Below are 23,762 nucleotides of genomic sequence, written 5' to 3'. Positions count from 1 at the left end.
GCACTTTAATAACCACAACATTGATTGTAATGAGGAAGAGAACAACAGGAAATCTGCAGAGAAATTTCTAGTCTCCAGAAGAGGCAGAGACCCTTAATGTAAGAGGGATGCAGAGCCAGACCTCCCATGGTTTACTGGAAACAATCTCTGCAGGTTACATCCAGAATGTGGATGAAGAAGTGTGTGAAAGTACAACTAACAGATGTGAATTAGCGACAGTGCTAACCTACAGACAGCATCATTCAGTAACGTTACACCACCAACCGTTAACCGGTCAATTCAGACACATTTCTACCAAAAACACAAACAACCGGCCTGAAATAACAAAACCACACTTAGAGACATTTCTAGAACATAAGCTGACAGTATGAGCTAGCTGAGTCTCTGACAACTATCAATATGAAGCATGATGGACACAGTGCACTGGCATGAGCTTACCTTTCCGTTACCGGCACTAATGAACGGTAGAGGGTGTTTCCGTTAAACTCTGCCTCTCCAGGAGGGCTTTTACTGTTAGGCTGTCCGTCTCCTGTTTATTTCACAGCCTCTTTGTTATCACACGGTAGTTCTTAGTTCCCCTTATAGCCGGCTTGCTCTCACTTGTCAGGCCTGAACGCGGCGTCTCCTCATTGGATCCACTGAGAGAGAGGAGCCGCTGCCGGGTCAAAACCTGCTGTCAAGTTAGAGGAAGTAGGACGCCGGACATCCGGTTAGCACTTCACGCCACAACACAGTGAAGGAACAAAAACTAGCATTAAAGGAGTTTTACCTTTGGAAGAGCACTACCATACAGACGGAACGAAACATAAGAACTAATTTCTTCACCTTATTCAGACCGCAGATTGAACAGATGATGACGTCTTCAGACGAGACGTTTCATGTGCTTTTACTTTGAAAGGAAAACCGCAGTGTTTCCTGGCTAAATTCAAGACTCAACTGACGCGTTTCCAACAACCAGTGATGATTCTCCACTCGAAGCCCCGCCCATCTGGCTCCACGCACTGGGACGTAATTGGTCCACGTGAGAGAGTGACGACAAAATAGGATTTTTGGCTGCATCCGGTTGGTCCACGTTCAGATAGTGGGCGTTAACTGGCTGACGACATTTCCAGGTAAAGTCAAAGCAAACCACACGAAACACCCATTGAAGGGTTGATGCTGCACTTTGTTCAAAGTTAATCACACGCAATAAAAAGTGATTTTAAGTTGCGTGTTTGTAAACTATCATATCATACATACATGTGTGTCCATGTTCATGTCTCTATGCTGTAACACAAACAATCCATTCAAAAAGTATTCAGACCCCTTTGTTTTTTACGTTATGTTGCAGTCTGATGCAACCCCATAACAACAAAGTAAATACAGAATTTTCATAAACCCTTGCAAGTTAATAGAAAATGAAAAGAAATATGACATTGACACAAGTATTCTACAGAAGCCCTAAAGCACAGGTGTCAAACTAAAGGCCCGGGGGCCAAATCCGGCCCGTGGAACAGTTAAATCCGGCCCACAAGCTGATCTGATATTTCTGTCCTAACTGGCCCATCAGTCTGAGGTCTGCAGATTTCCTCAAGTATAAAAATGTGAACTTATCCTGATGATTTAAGATTTCCTTGTTAAGTCACAAAATCTGAAAAAGTAAGGAGACAAAATATTTAGATAAGAAGTCAGGAATGTGGGAAAAGACATTAACTTATGTTTTAATTTCACATTTTCGATTTAGCATCTCACAATCAGGACTCAAACTTAGGACTTTGACTTTTAATTCCATACTTTGAGCATTTCAACTCATAATCTTGACTTCTCATATTATATTTTGAGCTTTAAGATTCAGAATTCTAATTTTTAAATGATATTTTGACCTTTTTAACCAATTATTTTGTATTCTATCTCATATTTTCATCTCCAAACTTTGACTTCATAATCCCATAGTTTGACCTTTAACACTCACAATATAAAATTTTGAATCATATTTTGACCTTTTAAACCCATGATTTTGAATTATTTCTAATATATTTGCCATTGAAAAACATTATTTTTCAATTCCAATTTCATGTTCTGACCTTTTTGAACTAATAAATTTACTTTCTCAGATTGTGAGCCTTTAAACTTTTCTTTTTAACTTCTTAAATGTAAAAATCATTTATCATCAGTGCTAATTTTTTTATATTTTATTACAGGTGAAGCAAGGTTGACAGTTTCTGGCTAAAAAGGTGACCCTGTTAGGCCCTCGGGTTAGTCCTGAATCCAGACTCTGGCCCCTGCTGTGACTGAGTTTGACCCCCTGCCCTAAAGGGCCATGTATCCACATATTATTTACTCCGTGTTTCCATGATGATGGGAAAAATCAATTCATTATGACAGGAAAAAAACACTGTTGTAACACAAAAATTAAGTCATTTCATGAGAAAACCAGCATTATCTCGAGATAACGACAAAAATAAGCAGAGATTATGACTGAGTAAATTATAACATGTGAATATATGGCCCTTTAGGGCTTCTTAGCGTTCAGACTCTTTGCTAAAACACTGCATATGTAGCTCAGGTTCCTCCTATTTCTCTGGATCTTTGCTGAGATATTTGTGCACCTTGACTGGACTCCACTTTGGTAAATTAAATTGATTGGACATGATTTGGAAAGGCACACCTCTCTATAAAAGGCCTCACAGCTGACAATGCATTCAGAGCAAAGCCCAAGCCGGGGGGGTTGTTACAGACTTACACTTGCTCTTGAGATTTGAAAGTACAAATACAGATACAATGCAAATATTAATGGAAGGAGAATAGAATAAAAATAGTAATAAGAATATATAAGAAAATGCAATGGTCAAGTAAAGTGCAGCATATCAGAAATAAGAAATAAAACTACTTACAAAGCGCAGTGTTTAGGAAAAAACTATGTAGAAGCATCAGTGTATAGAAAAAACGGTTAGTGTAGGGTATTGCACAGAATATCTATTATCTATGTTTTTGTATTTCTTTTTATTTGGTCAAGTTGAATGACTATTAGATTTTACTTTTTTATAAACCCTAGGACTGTTTCAGCTGGATCTGTGGGTGGGGGGCCGTTTCTACCATGGTGTTTGGGAGGTAACACTTCCATTGTAGCAGTGTATTATTATGTATATCTGTTAATGTTATTATAGGTGGATGAAGCTGATGAAAAAGATGAATTGGGGGAAAATGTTGTTCAGAATATTTTTTCAATGCTAGAAAATAAAAACTGTCAATATAAATGATTGTGGGGTTTACTTGAAACAATATCTAAGAGAATAAATATTTATGTTTCATATATTTATGTCCACCATCCATTTATGTGGCAAAGCGAATGAAAGACTCAAAAATGTGGGTGATAACGAAGAGATTTCAAAAGCTTTTCAGGACAAAACATTTAATCTCATCGGGAGAAAAAACTTTTATTACATAAATTAAAAACAAGGTCTGTTTTTGCAGGGTTCTGAGATCCAGGACTGTTTGAAACTTGGGGTACCAGAGGGATTTAAACGCTGGGAGCATTTCTGAATTATCTAAAACACGGGTGTCAAACCCAGTCACAGCAGGGGCCAGAGTCTGGATTCAGGACTAACCTGAGGGCCTAACAGGGTCACCTTTTTAACCAGAAACTGTCAACCTTGCTTCACCTGTAATAAAATATGAAAAATACCCTAGCACTGATGATAAACGATTTTTACATTTAAAAAGTTAAAAAGAAAAGTTTAAAGGCTCACAATCTGAGAAAGTAAATTTATCAGGTCAAAAAGGTCAGAACATGAAACTGAAATTAAACAATGTTTTTTAAAGGCAAATATATTAGAAATAATTCAAAATCACGAGTTTAAAAGGTCAAAATATGAAATAAAATTTGTAATCATGAAATTAAAAGTCAAAATATGATTCAAAATTTTAAACTGTGAGTCTAAAAGGTCAAACTATGGGATAATGAAGTCAAAGTTTGGAGATGAAAATATGAGATAAAATACAAAATAATTAGTCAAAAAGTTCAAAATATCACTTTAAAATTAGAATTCTGAATCTTAAAGCTCAAAATATAATATGAGAAGTCAAGATTATGAGTTGAAATGCTCAAAGTATGGAATTAAAAGTCAAAGTCCTAAGTTTGAGTCCTGATTGTGAGATGCTAAATCGAAAATGTGAAATTAAAACACAAATTAATGTCTTTTTCCACATTCCTGACTTCTTATCTAAATATTTTGTCTCCTTACTTTTTCAGATTTTGTGACTTAACAAGGAAATCTTAAATCATCAGGGTAAGTTCACATTTTTATACTTGAGTAAATCTGCAGACCTCAGACTGATGGGACAGTTAGGACAGAAATATCAGATCAGCTTGGGGGGCTGAATTTAACTGTTCTTTGGGACGGATTTGGCCCCCGGGCGTTGAGTTTGACACCTGTGATCTAAAAGGTCATTTCATGTCACAAAGCTGTTTATATTTAATGTTCATCCCTTTGATTGCATACAAACTCACATTTATGTTAGTCTTTGTCTTTAAATGTCCAGCACCCATAGGAGGGCGTTTATCCTGCTACCTCTCAATCTAATCTCAGTATTCATCCATACTACTATCACTTATTTAACACACATTCTTCATATTTCTCTTCTATCTTCTGATTCAAATATGATCTTCCATGATCATCTTAGAAATTCAGTAAATGACATGTTTTTTTAAAATGACACTGGTAAATAATATAAAAACACACAAAAGGCCAAAGTTGACTCCACCTGAAGACGACGCACCTTCTGCCTTTATTGATGATTCTCATCATCACATCATTTCAGTGACAGACATCAAATCATTTCATTAATTACTGATGATTTAATGATCATATTTTCAATTTGTCCAAGATTACACAGTAGGTTAAAGCAAGCACATCAAAGCTGTAAATCTGGAAGGTTTCAGAAGATTGTGCTACACGTTTAGTACATCTATACAGTTTCCAGGAGCATTACAACATTAACAAATCCCTCACAGCTACAAAGGCAGGCAGCTGCATGCGCCGTGAAAATCCTGTTACATCCTGTACAGAAAATCCGTCAACTGTTTAAAGTATTGGACACAGTCTGAGTGAAGTCAGTCCCAGGTTAGTCAAGCAGAGGTGGAGCTAAAGCAGGTCTAAGATCTGATGAATGGATATAAAACACTGACAGGTGTGCACATCAGCCATGCCCCTAATGATGCATAACCGTTATCCTTCTTCAAACCTTGATGACTTTGGAAATAAAAACACATCTTGTGCAGTGCATACCCTTAAAGACCCCTAAACCAGACTGTAAATGTGTATTTCTACTTCAATATCTGACATCTGAACTCAGGTGAGCATGTGACTTTCTGTGCCTCTGTAGACTGCCTCTAGTGGACACTTAGGGGGCTGCAGTTTTTCTCACATCCACACTGGCTTCTATTTTCAACGTTGCTGCTGCTTTAGTTAATCGTGTTGTGAAGATTATGAGCTGAAGCTGACAGACAGGTGGCGCTTAGGTAGATCTCAGACATGTTTTTAACAGTTTCTCTTAGTGTGGATGAGCAGATCCCTCTGCAGGTTGACTTCTAGACTCCCAACGGTTTTGCTCCCAGGCGGGTCGGTCACCAGAGTCAGTTTGTTGAACACTCCGCGACCAAAGTAGTCCGCCACAACGGAGAAGCCATCATTAGAGCTGCGTAACTGAAAAACAAAGGAGAGAGCCAGTGTTAACTCAGAAATATCTGTAGCGCTGGGAATCATAGAGGAACCCCTCACTTTGACCGGGTACTACCTGCTCACACCTGTCTGTCCACACTTTTTAGAGCTCTTCCAGTCCAATCCTCTTTATCACTGATGGAATAATAAAAGAAACTCCACCCATGTTTTTACAGCTGTCCTGTAATCCTTCGGTGTTTCACTGAGAGAATGTCTGCTACAGAGAAACTCAATACAAAGTTTCTTCTACAAACTGTAGCCTGAGTAACGAGCACAGACTGCTAAGTAGTGAGTTACCTGGGCTTTAAACTTTCACCATAAGTCTGACATTTATCTAAATGTTAGTAATGAACACACCCGTGGCTTACAGCCTAGCTTACAAAGTCTCTGCAGCCTCATTGTTTGCACTAACACTAACTTCAGTAGGATGGTGGAGAGGTGAGGAGGCAGGCTCAAAGAATAATGATAGAAAACTGCTCACTTAGGCCCTGTTTACACGACGTTTTCAGGTGAAAACGCAAAACTTGCGCAACGTTTTGGCTGCCTGTTTACAATGGAATGGCGTTTTGGTGCCTGAAAACAGTCGGGCAGAAATTTCACAGCTCATATTAACACAAAAAAAAAATGCTTTGCAAGATCCGTCTTGTTATGACGTAGATATCCACTGAGAATGATTAATTTCGCACAGACAAATTCAGCTCCTGCAGCCTTTAATTTCTCCTGGATTTTCTCATAAAGTGTGGATGCTCATGAGCGCAGCTGGAGCCTTTTCAGAATGATATTTCTATTTTCTTATATATCTGCTTCTCTGGAATGATTTAGACTTCATCTTTTTTTTTTAGTTTTAATAACTGACTTCAGCCTGTAGACTGTCCTGTCTCCTCTTCCATCAGCTGCACATCAGTGCACAGCTGATGGAGGAGACAGGATTGAAGCTTCAGTGTTAAGGTTGATAAAGATAGCTGCAATCACATTCAAAAAGCAGATAAAATTGAAAAAGGGGAAATAGAATATTGTTCTGAAAAGGCTTTTTCCTGCTGTGCTTTGAGCAGGAAGCGCTGTACTTTCTGAGAAAATCCAGGAGAAATTAATGGCTGTAGGAGAAAACTTTGTCCATGGAAAACCAACCAGTCTTAAAGGATATCTTCCTCATAACCAGGCTGGTCTAGCAAAGCTTTTTTGTGTTTATATGTGCTGTGAAATTTTGCTGCCACACTATGATGGTGACGAGAAGGATGATTTAGTGATGAATTTCTCTCATGCACCCGTGTATGATAAAAATGTTACACGTTATCAAAAACACATGAAAAACATTGAATGTGCAGCACTGTCTTTGTAGTAGAGACAGTTAAATCACTTCACTACAGCGTTTTTTGTTTCCTGCGTTCTCGTGTAAATGGAGATTGTTTCAAAGCGTTGCCGTGTAAACGTGGAATAATTTGGAAACAAAAGCGGAAAATGAAGCAAAACGTCGTGTAAACAAGGCCTCAGCCAACAACTACCTGGTTTACTCTGCCTATTCCTCAAAAACAGATAAAATGATTTTTAAAGAGGATAAATAAAGTTATTATTACCGTAAATCTATAAATGACTAACAGCTATTGAGGCAGAGTTCCCCGTTATCGCAATAATAAAACCTGACAACATCATGATTGTGAATGCTACGAAAGGCTGGACATTTTTGTCAATGGACAATAAAAAAAATCCTAGAAAAAATAGTTAAAATAACAATAATAACAATAATTCTAATAATATTAATAGAAATGAATATCTGATAATCTTCATCAGTCTTTAATAGAATTTTGTGCTATCTATGGGGTCTGTGGTTGGCTCCTTTATTGAAACCCCTAGCTCTGGGGATTATTATTGCTATTGTTCTAAATATCCTCCTCTATAACTTGTGTGTCAATCTTTAGCCAAATAAAGGCATCAAAATCTGTCAGAATTCAGTCAAATTGCAGGAAAATACATCTACTCTGTTATATCTCCAGGGGGAGGACCCCTCATCCAATCAGAGCGTTCAGACTGCTACCTGTCTGTTGAAGTGGTCGTGCAGGTCTCGTTTCTGGTCCTGGGCTCGCAGCATGTCCATGACTTTGCGGTTCTCTGGAGTGCAGGTCGGGCACTCGGCCTCACTCTCCGCGTAACTTTCAAAGCAGTGCTGGTGAAAAGAGTGGCTGCACAGGAAATGAACCGACGGCAGCTCCAGGGGGCTGTTGCACATGTTGCACTTTGTCTTCTGGAATATCTTGGCACTGTAAAAATATTAAGACAAAAGCTGTTTACCAAACTCGTCTGCCCTGCCTCTGTCCCCCTGAGCTTCAGCCGCTCCAACAAACAACAAAAGTCACACAGATGAGGACGAAGGACATAAGCAGGGAATGATGAACATGCATGCTGGCTGTCTTTTTTCTTTTTTTTATTTATTGTTTATTTGATGTGGACATCACAATTACATTGGACAAACCAGATGCATTGTTTGAGTGTTTTAGCACAGGTGCTAATTCGCAACACTTAAAGTGACAGTCATAGAAAATGCTGTGGTTTATATGAAGCACCTTGTTTTAAGCTCCTGAATCTCAGAGCGAAGGTGAGCTGTTTCCTCACGGTACTGGCGGATTTTGCGTTCGTCGTCCTCGATCTGCTGGCTCTCCCTCTGCAGCTTGTTAATGAGGTAGTCTTTGATGACAGACAGAGTGGCTGTCGAGTTGTGAGCCAGCGTCTGCACCACTGTAGATCATGAAAAACAGACCATTGTAGCTGGAGAACTGAAACAATTCAGCCTCTTCATCCTCTAATGTGACTTTGGAACCAGATCTAAGCATGAATACATTTTTCTCCACAGGCTCACCTAGTAATGGAGGCATGAGGTTGTTCTGGTCGATGTGCTGAAGGACCTCACTGATGTAGGCCTTACAGTCCTCTTCTTTTCTGGCAAAGTAGCCCAGAGCCTGCTCCCAAAGACAGCCCTCCTGGTCCCCGTAGCGCTTACAAGCCTCCACCACTTTACCGTACTCCTCATTCTGCATGTGGTAATGCATTATCTGCTGATACCTGCACACAAACACAGATCATATAGGACTTAACAATAGACATTCGGTTAAAATTTACAACCCCAATTCCAAAAAAGTCAGGGCCCATATTTTATTTACAATAGATCAATAACTACATATCAGACGTTAAAACTGAGACATTTTAACTGTGAAAAATATTAGTTCATCATTAATTTGATGGCAACAACACATCTCAAGAAAGTAGGGACAGGGCAGCAAAGGCTGGAAAAGTGCTACTTATGAAAAACAGCTGAAGGAGCATTTTGTAACTAATTAGGTTAACAGCTCAGTAAAACAGCAGGGTATAAAACAGGGCTGAACAATTTCCAAAAATAATCTAACCAGGGTTTTTTCCTCCAATATTGTGATTTAATGTGTGATTTTTATTCGGGACCTCATCTTATGTATTTTACAACAAGTTCAAGCAACAATTCATTCCATTTTTAACCTACATTCAGTAAGAACATGAGTGATCCTGACTGAATGTAGAGAGAAGGCTCTGCTCTAAAGATACTCCCTGGGTTAATCAGCAGCATGCTTAGACTTTCCAGAGAGTTTGTCTCTAGGCCCCCATATGTACAGAGACATTTATGGCAATGTGTATTGAAAATAATGAAATTATTCCAGAATCTGAATATGAGGGTGCAACAATAAAGGAGGAGGCTGGGGTGGAGGAGGTGATGCATGGTACATCAGCATTGATGCAAGCAGGGATTACTGAGAAGTATGTCATATTTACAAACACTGCTGAGTCCTCCTTTTGATTAAGAAAAACATGGAAAAAACTGAAAAGGAGGATTTTTGTACACCGTTCAAAAAATTGACACTCAAATATTTGCATAATGTGCACAAAATTCTGCACCTGCAAAACATGAATGTATTAAACTAGTACAGGGGTGTCAAACTCATATTGAGTCTGGGGCCAGATTTTCTTCACTGAGTAGTCCTGAGGGCCGGACTATTCAGGCCAGGATTGTGAAAATCAATCGGGGATTCTGAATTTAGGCCTTAACTAAGAGCCTAACAAGGTCGATATTTAAACATAAACTGTCAACCTCATTTTCACTATTAGTAAAATATGAAAAAATATAAGTAACACTGATAATAAAACATTGTGAGTTGAAAAAATACAAATGCTAAGATTAAGGTTAAAAGTCTGAGATAAAGTCAAACTTACTAGTTAAAAAGGTCAAAACATGAAATTTAAAGGCAAAATAATGTTTTAAATGGCAAATAAATGAGATAGAAAGTTAAAATCATAAGTTTAATAGGTAAAAATATGACTTAGAATTTTGAATTGTGAATCTTGAGGGTTAAGATATGATATGTAAAAGTCAAAACATGAAAAAAAAAGTCATAAGTTTAAGTCAGAATTGTGAGATGCAATATTCAAAATATGAAATGACAACATTAATTTCTTTTCCCAGTTTCCTAACTTTTTATCTAAGTTATTCACTTATGATTTTTTTCAGATTTTTTTTTTATTTAACAGGGGTATTTTAAATCATCAAGGTAAAGTTTACATGTTTATACTGGAGGAAATCTGCAGACCTAATACTGGTTGTCCAGTTATAATAAAAAGATTGTGTGATCTTGCAGGCCAGATACAACTGTACCGTGGGCCAGATTTGGCCCCCGGGCCTTAAGTTTGACACCTGTGAACTGGTATAATGACACATTTCAAGTTAAAGAAACATTGCACCTTCAGCGATTTGTAAATTGCAGCAGGCAATATTGCAATATAATCTAATTTGCAATTAATTGTCCAGCCCTGGTATAAAATGAGAATTTTAGAGAGGCAGAGTTCCTCAGAAGTAAAGATGAGCAGAGTTCACCAATCTGCAAAAGATGCGTCTATAAATTGTGGAACAATCTCAGAAAAATGTTCCTCAATGTAAAAATGTAAAGAATTTGAATATCCCTCCATCTACAGTCCATAAATCATCCAAAAATTCAGAGAATCTGAAGAAATCTCAATATGAGATGCTAGCAATCTTGGGGCCCTCATGGGCCACTGCATTAAAAACAGGCATGATTCTGTATTGAAATCACAGCATGGGCTCAGGAACACTTCCAGAAATCATTGTCTGTCAATACCGTTCACCTTGCCCTCCACAAATACAAGTTAAAGCTGGATCATGCAAAGAGAGCTCCATATGTGAACAGGATCCAGAAACACTGGCAAGAGCTTATTTAACATGGACTAAGGCACAATGGAAAACTGTTCCATTGTGCCTCAGGCCAACGGACCATCCAGCTTGTTCTCCTGGCTCAGCTCTAAAGCCTGCATCTCTAATGGTATGGGGTTGCATTAGTGCCTATGGTGTGGGCAGCTCTAACATCTGGGAAGGAGCTATCAATGCTAAAAAGTAGATGGAGGTGGGACAACATTCCTCTCCCAAAACTCCATCAGCTGGTCACTTCCCAGAAGTTAACAGACTGATGTTAAAAGAAGATACTACACAATGGTAAACATGTCCCTACTTTTTTGAGATGCGTTGCTGCAATAAAATTCAAAGTGAGCTAATATTTTTCACCAAATGGTAAAATGTCTCAGTTTAACATCTGATATGTTATTTATCCTCTATTGTGAATTAAATATGGGTTTATGAGATTTGACAATCATTGACTTCTGCTTTTATTTACATTTCACACAGCGCCCCAACTTTTTTGGAATTGGGGTTAAATTAGTTCGATCAGATATTAAATGTGTGGTGTACAAAAACACTTACTAATACACCTCAAGTGTTCTAAAGCAATAACTAAGTTTTGAACAGTCTGATAAAAAGATTAAAGAAGATTTGATTTGTCTCTGAGTTATCACCTTCAAAGACTGCTTCTGGTTTTCTACGCAGCATTTCTGCAGTCTTCAAGAAGAGCGAGGAGAGAAAGAGCAGTTGAGCAGAGATGTTAGTGTGGAGAGGAGAGAAAATACCTCCTCAGGTGGATTCCCCAGAGACAGAGCCAAAAAGACTGCTGCTGGTCTGGGGTTCCTCTCCAAAGCCAAAGATTTAAAATTCAAGGAGACCATTTAATCAGCTGTATGAACTCAGCCACTTTGGTTTGATCGAAGACCCCTCTGAGTCAAGATCCTCTGATTTTGTATTTGTTCTTTTTCACAGAAGCATAATTACAGCTGTAGCAAGAAACTCTAACTGTCTATCTTCACCTTCATAGTGTGAACTTACAAGCTTTCAGCTTGTTGCAGAGCAGCAAGATTAAACCCACAGACTGTTGTCTGAACTGAGCATTAGGCTGATAGTTCATAGGCACATTCAGACTCGGCCTAGTTGCTCTGCACTGTGCTGAAGCTTACTTTTAACCCAAGTTACACCGGCCTACACTCACATTACTCCAAGCCTAACCTGGCCTGGGTATGGACATGTGCCATCCAGTGTTAATTTTGGCAGCTATTTCTAATTTTAGTCTCAGTTTTAGTCTTTCAATGAAATGAATTTTAGTTGTTGTCACATTTTAGTAATTTCTATCCTTTTTAGTTTTAGTCAACGAAAACTCAAAACATTTTAGTCTAGTTTTAGTCCAACAAAAGTCCTCACATTTTAGTCTTTACTTTTAGTCCAAGCATTTATTTTCTTGCCCAAATCTGGTACCAAATCATGGTAGTGTGTTCTCTGCACTCTGCCAAACCTGGGGTCCCTGCTTTCTACAGCTGAGAGGCAGAATAGATACAGATACATTATACAGAAAATATTTTTTAAAAATATCAAGGATTTTGAATGTCTGACGAAAACCAAATTACATTTTAGTCTAGTTTTAGTCATCTTGATAAAAACTAAACTTACTTTTTGTCAGTTTTAGCCATGTCAGATCTATTTTTGTTAGGGCGTACTCACACTAGGCCATCCGTACCGTACCTGGGCCTGTTTCAGCCTAAAGTCCGGTACGTTTGGCCAGTGTGAGTGCAGTCATTCTGTGCTTCGTCGCGGCACGCTTCGTGGCCCCGGCATGGATGGACAAGGTGGGCCGAGGCATGGCACGGATGCAAATGAAGGAGCACAAGCGCGGGAATGTGACGTAGCGTGAAGTAACAACTAGAGGAGCCGCATCAGAGAGCCCACCAGGCAGCAGCTGCATGCAAGAGACAGCAGGATCCCAGTCCAGTCCACATTTCTGACCAGTTTCTGGCAAAGTCAGGCTTTAATGACTGTGAGAGGATTTTTGGTCTGTAAAATAAAGCTTCTATCATTGTTTTAGTCACAAACAGCAGCTCACAGGATAACAAACACCTTTCATCCTCTGTGCGTGAAGGAGAGTGCCAGTTACGCAGACAAGGCACACAAAAAGGCACATAAACTTTTTTTTTCTCACTGTCTAACATTAAATTAGATGAAACTTTTCCTGTTTTTGGTCAATTAGGATTACCAAAATTGTTTCTATTTGCTAAATGCCAGAATAATGAGAGAGATCATTTTTTAGACAATTTTTTATTATTTTCTTGAGAGTCAGAAGTTTACATACATTTCATTAGTATTTGGTAGCATTGCCTTTAAACTGTATGACTTGGGTCAGACGTTTTGGATATGCTTCCACAAGCTACTCACAATAGTTTGCAGGAATTTTGGCCCATTCCTCCTGGCAGAACTGGTGTAACTGAGCCAAGTTTGTAGGCCGCCTTGCTCGCACATGCCTTTTCAGGTCTGCCCATAAATTTTCAACGGGATTGAGATCAGGGCTTTGTGATGGCCACTCTAAAACATTGACTTTGTTATCCTTAAGCCACTCTGTAACCAGTTTGGCAGTATGCTTAGGGTCACTGTCCATTTGGAAAACCCATTTGCGCCCAAGCTTTAACTTCCTGGCTGATGTCTTGAGATGTTGCTTCAATATTTCCACATAATGTTCTTTCCTCATGATGCCATCTATTTTGTGAAGTGCACCAGTCCCTCCTGCAGCAAAACAACCCCACAACATGATGCTGCCACCCCCATGTTTCACAGTTGGGATAGTGTTCTCAGGCTTGCAAGCTTCCCCCTTTTTTCTCCAAATGTAACGATGGTCATTATGGCCAAAAAGTTCAATTTTAGTTTTGTCAAACCACAGAACATGTCTCCAAAAATTAAGGTCTTTGTCCCTGTGTGCATTTGCAAACTGTAATCTGGCTTTTTTATGTTTCTTTTGGAGTAATGGCTTCTTCCTGGGAGAGTGGCCTTTCAGCCCATGTGGGTACAGGACTCGTTTGACTGTTGATAATGACACACTCTTACCAGCTTCAGCCAGCATCTTCACAAGGTCTGTTGCTTTTGTTCTTGGGTTGAGATGCACTTTTTGGACCAAAGCACGTTCATCTCTGGGACACAGAACCCGTCTCCTTCCTGAGTGGTATGATGGCTGGACATTCCCATGGTGTTTATACTTGCGTATAAATGTTTGAAGAGATGAACGTGGCACCTTCAGGCATCTGGAAATTGCACCCAAGGATGAACCAGACTTGTGCAAGTCCACAATTCTCTTCCTGATATCTTGGCTGATTTCTTTTGATTTTCCCATGATGTTCCACAAAGAAGCAGTGTGTTTCAGGTGTGCCTTAAAATACATCCACAGGTGTGCCTCTAATTACCTCAAATGTTGTCAATAAACCTATCAGAGGCTTCCAAAGACATGACATCATCATCTGGGCTTTCCCAAATTGTTTAAAGGCACAGTAATCTTAGTGTATGTAAACTTCTGACTTTGAAGAAAGTAATAAAAATTGTCTAAAAAAAATCCTTTTCTTATTATTCTGGCATTTAGCAAATAGAAATAATTTTGGTAATCCTAATTGACCAAAAACAGGAAAAGTTTAATCTGATTTAATGTTAGACGGTGAGAAAAAAAGTTTATGTGCCTTTTTATATAGTGTATGTAAACTTCTGGTTTCAACTGTATATCAGGTGTTATGTGTTGTCTTTATCTTGTGCTTTATCAGCTCCATGGACACGCCTGTGGCTCTCACTTACAGTTTTCCCTTCTCGTACAGGTAGAGGACACCTTCTTTAAAGTTGTGCATTTGGCAGAGGACCAGAGCTTTATCGAACACAGTGTTGTCGCTCCTCAGCAGCGATACAGCTTCTCCCTGCAGGACGTTTTTCCGCTGCCAAACATAAAGCAGTAACATTAACACATTATATTGGATGGATCATAAGTGTAGGATCAGAGTTGGTCTGTGTGATATGGGCGTACCTCAGGGTCCTGTTCGTGGGCCCAGTCTTGCAACCGGAGCTCCAGCAGTGTGTCATACACACCCTGAGGAGAGCGAGGGTCCACCTCAATCATGTGCTCCAGGAAGGCTTTCAGCTCCCGAGGGTTGTTGGCAAAAATGGGGATAAATTCCTCAGAGTTTGCCTTGAATAAAAACAGGTGAGGACAGGGGTTTATAAGATCACGATCATGTAAATAATTTCTCAGCACATGTGATGACAGAGGTTAAAGGGCAAAGACAGGCTGACCTTGTTGTACCGACTCGTCTCCACAGAGTCTCTTTCAGCAGCATCTCCGCTGGGTTGATAGTTGGTGCATAAACCTTTCAGCAGCAGCGTGGTGCCTTCAGGGACATGATGCATCAGGGTTTTACCGTAGCGCTTCATGTTGCTCTCAGCTTGTTCAAAAGGCAGACGGCCGATGTACCGCAGTCCTTCCTGATAGTTCTGAGTTTAGGAGAGAAAAACTGTCAAGCATTTCAGACTTAAAGATGCTGTCCTGCTGGATTCATCTGTCTAAGTCATGGGTCACTGAGATGGTTCTAGGTAAACGCTCCTCAGAGCATCACTCAACCTGATATCATAGACATTCACTGACTGAGTGGAGTGCATCAAAAAGAGATAATAAGAAAGTTATGACTGTAACTGTGTTCAGAGAGTAAAATCTTTACTGTTCTCTAAAACTGGTCATCAGGCCCCACTACCACCTCCTCATGAGAAAGCATTTACATCAGCATTGGTGGTTTTTACCTTGAGGTCTTCCAGCTGGATCTTCAGGTACCATTCATGGTGCATATGCTTCTCAGCTAAAAACACGGCGTGGCTGTGGTAGCCGGCCTGTCGAAGAACCTTGATGGCGATCTCAACGTCAAAGTGAACTTCACTTTCGCTGCTCTGAGATCAAAACAAGGACAAAGACACCTCAGTTGGCTGTTAGTGAGCCATTTATGAAGCCACATAAATGGAACCCATCCGTCTCCACCACCAGCGTTACCATTAGTCATGGCCCACCTTGATGAACTCCTCCAGCTTGGAGCTGTCCTTCAGCTTGGTGTAACAGTTAAGCAGCAGTGTGGTGTGGTCTGCGTTGGCCAGAGACTGTCTGTGCAGGGCTTGGAGATATGCTGTGAGGTTGTGGATCCTCTGAGCGTCCAGGAATTTCCTGATGACATATGACGGCTCCAGTTTTCCAATGGTACTGCAGAAATATTGACGGTTTTAGAAAGAATACACAAAGGAACTGTCACATAGCACCTGTGTCAGGTTACATTTACAGTCTTTATTAAATCATCATCACTAAGAGTGAGCCCTCGGTTCATGACAGGGGGGTTGAGACTCAAATGTGGGTGGCAAATCCATTTTTAGTGGCAGGGGTAATGTGCCAAAAATATGTAGCAAATATGTGCTTTTATTGTGAAGGAAACAATTTCCTCCTCTTCTATCGCAAGTCCAAAACTGCCTCATTATTCATTAGAAAATACCTGTGTATTAGGGCCAATAACTAAACAAATAATGAAGAAAACGAGAGAGGATCTATGGGTTTGCCAGAGAAAAAAAGTCTAAATGTTTGAGAAAAAAACAACTCAAAATATTTGAGTTGGAAAAGTCATAAATTCTGACTTTATACGCTCAAAAATTAAAGTCTATAAAATATGCCAAGGGTTGAGGACTTGGATCTGATTATTTCTTTTATTATTATTATTATTATTATTATTGTTATTATCATTATTATTATTATTATCCACCTTATTCCTAGCCCCCATGATTCTTTGTGTGAAATATGGGCGCAACTTCCGCTCCGTTCTATCTAAATGGGACTTGCATAGAAACGAGACGTTAAACATGATTATTAGAGCAATTTTGATACCAAAATATGTAAACTTCGACTGCTTCACCTCAAACAGGATAACATTATTATTTCTCTGCCCTCTACTAGAGAGTACAAAGTGATGACATTACCTCAGATAACCTAGACTAGCATATTTAGCTAACTTTAATAGCTTCATATCGGTGTAGAAAGAGACAATCACGTTTTGTTAAAGGGGTTTGGACACCACCTTCAGGTAAATTTCTAGTTTGTGGGGTTGCTCAAATTCTTATTTCACCAACTAATCCCTCTTAAAATGTGGGAATTATATTGATAAATATAATAAATATATTGATGTTTTTTTGTTTTTCTGAGAAAAAAAAAAAAAGGAACAAGAAGTCTTGTGGTGATGTGGAATGTTATGACTCTGTTCTCCATAAAAATTTAAATAAAAAAATATAAATAAAGTTTATAAAAGTTCTATATTTTTGGCATTATAAGCCATAAATTCAGAATGAAAACAGTGGTTTGATAGGCCAGTTTACACAGATGTCTCGTAGGTCTGGGTTATAATGAGAATGTGATGATTCTGGGCTAAAATCACAGAGATTTTCTGATGAATCTGTACCAGTAAAACTATCATTACATTTGTCTCTCTGCAGAGAAAGGCTTTATTTGGTCTGATTGTTTTTCATATAAAGCCTTTCTCTGCAGACTTCATCATTTCAAAAGTTCTAAGTTTTAGTTCTTGTAAAATTTCCAACTTTTATACCCCAAAACACAACATATCCTCTTAATTTTTTTAGAACCACTAGGATGTGACTGCTAAATGTAGGAAATGTGGATCATGATTAATCAGTAAGGTGGCGGTCCACTGGACCAGTGGAGAACCTCTGCAGTAAACCCTCCTGAATATCTGGAGATGTAATTACCGGATGTACTGCTGGATGGCGCCGTCGTGGTCTCCCTTCAGGTAAAGGTGATCACCGTACTGTCTGAAGATCTCCGACAGGCCGTCATTGTCCAGGTGCTGGCTCTTAGCCAAGTTTATGGCCATCACAAACAAGTTCTTCTTAAAAAGCATCTGAAATAAAACACACACAGGATCCCTGTTAACTAGGTGACCGTTTCACTCACCATGAATCGGCCACAGACGGTGTTCCACTCACCTCCAGTTTGGTCTGCGTGTCTTTTTCCTGAAGGACAAACATGTTTCCGTCTCTGGTCAGGATGTAGAACGAGCCCCACTCGGCCACCACGTCGATGACATCCTCAAAAGTGGCGCTGTAGGCGATGAACTTGTTGTCCAGGTCATAAATAGTCAGAAGCTGTTTGTCTGATGGAGAGCTGCCCCTGCTGCCAAACTCTGGCCTGAGAAAAATGACCAATCAGTCTTATAAGATAAAATCTCTATTTACAGATCCAGTATAAACATGTAGAATCTGAGAAGATATATTTTTATATTCTGATAACAACAATAATTTACTTTAAAAGAGTAAATAAACCCTCACAACAGTTTCACAGATGAAAACTTATGTATATGCATATTTACCCTTTATTTTCATACTCAGTGACTGCCCTCTACAGGTTGAAAACAGCTGCTGCAGCTGAATTTTTCTGCTGACTTATCTTGGGGCAGGTGACCTACACTGCTGTTAGAAAGTGTATGCTCCCTTCTTGATTCACTTTTTTCTGTATGTTTGTCACATTTCAATGTTTTAGATCATCAAACTATTTTTAATAGTAGACAAAGATAACCTAAGTAAATACAAAAGTCTGTTTTGAAATTATTATTTTATTATTAAGAGAAAACAGAACATCCAAACCTACCTGACCTTGTGTGAAAGTCATTACAGGCTTTAAAACATGTTCAGGGTCTAAATGACAAAACAAGATTGTTTGCTAACTCCTCAATAGGATGTCATAACGCTCACAGCTCTGTCTCCATAATCTAAAAGGACCTTTTCTGTCCCGTTTAGGATGTCAAGACTACAGCACAGCCCCTTTAATGCAGTTATTTCAGGTTGAATGAATAGAGAAGAGTCTAGTAGTTTAAGGTCCTTACTTGTTAGGTGACTTGGTGTCCCTGATAAGTAGAAACAGATATCCACGGTGCCAGTGAGCCAGCAGTTTGTGCCCATCGAAGGCGAAGCAAGGTCCTCTTTCATCGGGCTGGTAAAGGTAAACGCAGTCATCGCCAGCCACGATGAACTGGGAGTCCTGGGACGGATCAGTCAGGGAGGAGCAGCGCAGAGCACAGCCGTGTGTGTCCAGCTCTACTTTAGGATACTCTTTGATGGATAGGGTGTAACACTGAACAGGAGACACAGAGACAGCACATCAGAGGGGGAGACTCAGAAACAGAGCCAAACCACAGTCTGCATTCAAGCTGTCTACAGCATGGCCATCTTTGAGCTGCAAAGAGGATAGAATCAGTAGATTTAACCCTTAACAGTGAAGGGATCTATAAGATATAAATAGTTAAACCTTTCTTTTTAAATCAGGTTACTGTTTTACATGCTTCAGAGCAGTAGTTCTCAACTAGATGGTCAGGACCCGAAAGTGGGTCGCGGAGCAGTTTTCAGTGGGTCTCGACTAGGTGTCCTAAAAAAAATGGTGGCAAAAGTCCTGAAGTCCTTATTGGACATGCATCGATAACTTTTATTTTACAGTCTTCATAATTTTAGGAACATTTTTTTCTCCACGTTTCATTGCTATTGTAAATAGCTATATTTCTAAGAGACTCATCCTCTCTCAAATGCTTCTTTTATACCCAGTCATGTTACTGACCTGCTGCCAATTTACCTAATGAGCTGCAAAATGCTCCTCCAGCTGTTTTTCATCAGTAACACTTACTTTTCCAGCCATACAATTATCAAAAGATTCAGAGAATCTGAAGAAACCTCTGAGAGCAAGGGACAAGGCTGAAGGGCAATACTTAGTGCTGGTGATCTTGGGGCCCTGAGTGGCCACTGCATTAAAAATAGACATTATTCTGGACTGGAAATCACTGCATGGGCTTAGGAACACTTCCAGAAATCACTGTCTGTCAACACAGTTGGCCATGCCATCCACACATGACGGTTAAAACTATCAAAGAAAGAAGAGGCCCTATGGGAACAGGATCCAGAAACTCTGTCATCTTTTCTGGGCCAAAGCTCAGACTGAGGTAAAATGGAAAACTGTTCTGTGACACAGAAAGATTTCATTTTTCCTATAAACATGTCAGCTCTAAATGTTGGCTGTCAGTCTTGTGAACTATAAATAATCTGTATTCTTATTGGCCCTGAAAAACCTGATATCAGTTGACTTGTAGTGAAATTAACACCGATGTTATGTTTTACATGTGGGTCCAGTGGTTAGATAAATGAGTGGGTTTATCCTCTAATAAGGATCTCCACAGTGTTCTGGTAATACTCAGACTTACGTGCACTTTCTCCAGAGTGGCGACAAACAGATGCGTGACCTTTGCAACCTGGCGGAAAGCGAGACCAGTGACCGGACTGGTTCCCTCGTGCAGAGTAAGAGTTTTACTGTGGCGATCTCGAGTGATGTCTCCTTTGGTCAAAACCACACTGCCGTCTGTGAATCCTGAGAAGAAACAACAGAATCAGAGAAAAGATCAAACTCTTCCCTAGCCAGCCTAACATCAATCACCAGGCCAATAGTCAAAAAACTCTCTGTGTCTTACCAATGGCCATGAAGTTGAGGTTTTCGTGTACGCTGAGGCAAGACACTTCTGTGGGTTTGTTACCAGGAATTGCAGGAAAAATCCTGGTGCAGAGAGGATTCCCACTGTCTCTCTTGTCAAGGTTCCAGACCTTCACCTGAGAAATGCAGAAACATTCAGCTGCAGAGAAGTGTAAACCTCAGATGTATGGTCTCTAGATTAGTGGTTATTTACCAGAGGGTTTATTCCATGTTCATCCTGCCCCACTGACACCAGGATGCTGTGCTGCTTCAGCTGGTACAGGTGCGTTACTCTCAGTTTGTAGGCCTGAAATGAAGTCAACTGCAGGGAGCGCGTCATAGTCCAGATCTTTCCGTCCATATGTGACATTAAAGGAGTCAAGGACAGTTATGTACAGCTGTGATGATAAAGCAAGTGAGCAGAGCATGGATGGGATTTTCTAGAAAGCTCACCCGTCTTCATCAAGTGTCAGCCATGACTATCACAATATTCTCCAGTCCTGTCTGTATTAATTTCTTTAAATCTTCTTAAATAATTTATTCAGACTCCTTATTCAGATGTTTTATGTGTATGATGTTGAATTTTGTCTTTAAATGACTGCTAAAAAGCAAGACACATTATTTATTTGTGGGGCAGTACAGTCAATGTTGAAACTGTGAATTTTGATTTTTAAAACTTTTATTTGATATTCATAGTATGAGAAAACAGTCTGTTATGGATCTAAAAACATGATTCCTTCACTGTTAGAAGATGTCCCATTAACATCAGTACCATATTCATTTAACCCTCACTGAGCCTTATAATGCTAGCTGCCACATATTTAAGGCTATCTGAGCTAACTGCTGTATGAGGATAGCAGTAGCATGTTAGCCCAGCTTAGAACTGGTCAGACACAATGTTAGCTAACTGCTGCTGTAAATGTCAGAAACATCATGTTAGCTGAATTATTTCTGATGTCATCTGGGCTAAATGCCTCTGTAAAAGGATATCTACAACACCAAGTTAGCTGTTCCTATAAAATATTAACATTTACACTGTTGTTAGCTGTTCTTTATAGATTATATCAGTAACATTTACACTGTTGTTAGCTGTTCTTTATAGATTATATCAGTAACATTTACACTGTTGTTAGCTGTTCTTTATAGATTATATCAATAACATTTACACTGTTGTTAGCTGTTCTTTATAGATTATATCAATAACATTTACACTGTTGTTAGCTGTTCTTTATAGATTATATCAATAACATTTACACTGTTGTTAGCTGTTCTTTATAGATTATATCAATAACATTTACACTGTTGTTAGCTGTTCTTTATAGATTATATCAATAACATTTACACTGTTGTTAGCTGGTCTTTATAGATTATATCAATAACATTTACACTGTTGTTAGCTGGTCTTTATAGATTATATCAATAACATTTACACTGTTGTTAGCTGTTCTTTATAGATTATATCAATAACATTTACACTGTTGTTAGCTGTTCTTTATAGATTATATCAATAACATTTACACTGTTGTTAGCTGTTCTTTATAGATTATATCAATAACATTTACACTGTTGTTAGCTGTTCTTTCTAGATTATATCAATAACATTTACACTGTTGTTAGCTGTTCTTTCTAGATAATATATCAATAACATTTACACTGTTGTTAGCTGTTCTTTCTAGATTATATCAATAACATTTACACTGTTGTTAGCTGTTCTTTATAGATTATATCAATAACATTTACACTGTTGTTAGCTGTTCTTTATAGATTATATCAGTAACATTTACACTGTTGTTAGCTGTTCTTTATAGATAATATCAATAACATTTACACTGTTGTTAGCTGTTCTTTATAGATTATATCAATAACATTTACACTGTTGTTAGCTGTTCTTTATAGATTATATCAATAACATTTACACTGTTGTTAGCTGTTCTTTATAGATTATATCAATAACATTTACACTGTTGTTAGCTGTTCTTTATAGATTATATCAATAACATTTACACTGTTGTTAGCTGTTCTTTATAGATTATATCAATAACATTTACACTGTTGTTAGCTGTTCTTTATAGATTATATCAATAACATTAACACTGTTGTTAGCTGTTCTTTATAGATTATATCAATAACATTTACACTGTTGTTAGCTGTTCTTTTTAAAGGATATCTCCCAGGACGATGTGTCCTCTGCCGGAGTCACAGGCTGATATTCCATTAGGAAGCACAAAGTTCTTCCCATTCTCCACCGGATCTTTCACTATATCTTTATCAAAAAACACAAATTTTCTCCACTGTAGAAACGCTGCCATTTTGTTAGCGTTAGCACTGCAGCTTAGCTTAGCTTAGCTCTACCGGGGCGTTGTCATGTGACACCAAAGTCACGTGAACGGTGTTCTGGTTAGAGGCTGGCCGTGTTCACTGAGGACTGGCGGCTGAAACCGTCTGTTAATGTTGGAGTTACAACTAACCTTGATGAATACGACGGAGTATCAGGGCCACACGAAGAGAAAAAAGAAATATATATATATATATATATATATATATATATATATATATATATAAATTACGATAATAAAGTCATAATATTACGAGAATAAAACATTAGAAGACAGTCTGCCGCAGCGCCGCGGATCTATGACGGAGTATTTTCCTGATTCTGATAATAATTTGATGCTGATGTGCCAAAAGATGAAGAAAAACAAAAAAAAAATCCTTTTTTTGTTTTTTTTTTCTCTTCGTGTGGCCCTAATAGTCCGTCATAGATGAAGCCCTCAATAATAACCATTTCCTATTTTTACCAAAACCTGCCAGAAGAGACTGAGGAGGGGACCAGGGGTGTTTATTGAGGCTGAGGGGTCAGCTGGCCCAACCGTAGGAAAATGTTAATAAAAACATTTTTATGCTTTCTTGTACCTCCTGGACGAGATTTCAAAACTATGCTAGAATATTTTTCTTCTTAAGATTTTTTAATGGAAAAACTACAACTTTTGCTTAAATCAAAATATTGTATGAAAGCTGCAGTCTTGCTGGCTAGATTTAAAAAAAGCACCCCAGTTAACTCTAAAAAAAAAAAAAAAAAAAAAAATCAGTTTCCTGACTGGCTGTATGAAGGCATTTCTCCAACTCACCACCAAATCCGACCCTGGTTGAACAAACGGAGGCCGCACTGGACCAGGAATAACCTGCAGAGCACCCAACATCTGAAAAATCTAACCTTAGCACAAAAAGTAAGGACATTTGTGTTTGGTAGATTATTTATTTGTTGTAACAATGTTTCTTGGCAATAAATCTTGATAAATTTTAAATGGCACCACAT

General features: G+C 38.8%; 2 protein-coding genes across 2 annotated transcripts in view; both read right to left on the bottom strand.

The window, feature by feature from the left end:
* The window catches only part of hyou1 (hypoxia up-regulated 1), a 31,265-nt gene extending 30,645 nt beyond the window's left edge, over nt 1–620 (bottom strand). Inside the window, exon 1 of the mRNA XM_041800953.1 lies at nt 439–620. The gene's annotated coding sequence lies outside the window, so the exon portion shown is untranslated. The remainder of the gene's footprint in view (nt 1–438) is intronic.
* A 4,123-nt stretch (nt 621–4,743) lies between these two features.
* Nucleotides 4,744–22,802, bottom strand: vps11 (VPS11 core subunit of CORVET and HOPS complexes). Its single transcript, XM_041801970.1, has 16 exons — nt 22,614–22,802; nt 20,661–20,809; nt 20,448–20,583; nt 20,184–20,347; nt 18,822–19,069; nt 17,926–18,127; nt 17,689–17,840; nt 15,961–16,147; nt 15,700–15,843; nt 15,199–15,396; nt 14,933–15,094; nt 14,710–14,843; nt 8,551–8,753; nt 8,258–8,429; nt 7,732–7,954; nt 4,744–5,684 (listed from the first exon to the last, which is right to left on the bottom strand). Exons 1-16 carry the CDS (start codon nt 22,753–22,755, stop codon nt 5,520–5,522), a joined length of 2,781 nt encoding a protein of 926 aa, XP_041657904.1. The 5' UTR covers nt 22,756–22,802; the 3' UTR covers nt 4,744–5,519.
* Between the last annotated feature and the right edge of the window lie 960 nt (nt 22,803–23,762).

The sequence above is a fragment of the Cheilinus undulatus genome, linkage group 12, assembly GCF_018320785.1.
Source record: "Cheilinus undulatus linkage group 12, ASM1832078v1, whole genome shotgun sequence".
Taxonomy (NCBI): Eukaryota; Metazoa; Chordata; class Actinopteri; order Labriformes; family Labridae; genus Cheilinus; species Cheilinus undulatus.
Note: the sequence above shows the minus strand (reverse complement) of the source record. Positions and strands in the feature narration are given on the sequence as shown.

Coding starts and splice junctions, on each gene's coding strand:
- vps11 (XM_041801970.1), bottom strand. CDS start 22,755: ATGGCAGCGTTTCTACAGTGGAGAAAATTTGTGTTTTTTGATAAAGAT. Junction 18,128..18,821: donor GACACCAAGTCACCTAACAA/GTAAGGACCTTA, acceptor CATTTTTCTCAG/GCCAGAGTTTGGCAGCAGGG. Junction 8,754..14,709: donor CTGTACGAGAAGGGAAAACT/GTAAGTGAGAGC, acceptor GTTTGTGTGCAG/GTATCAGCAGATAATGCATT.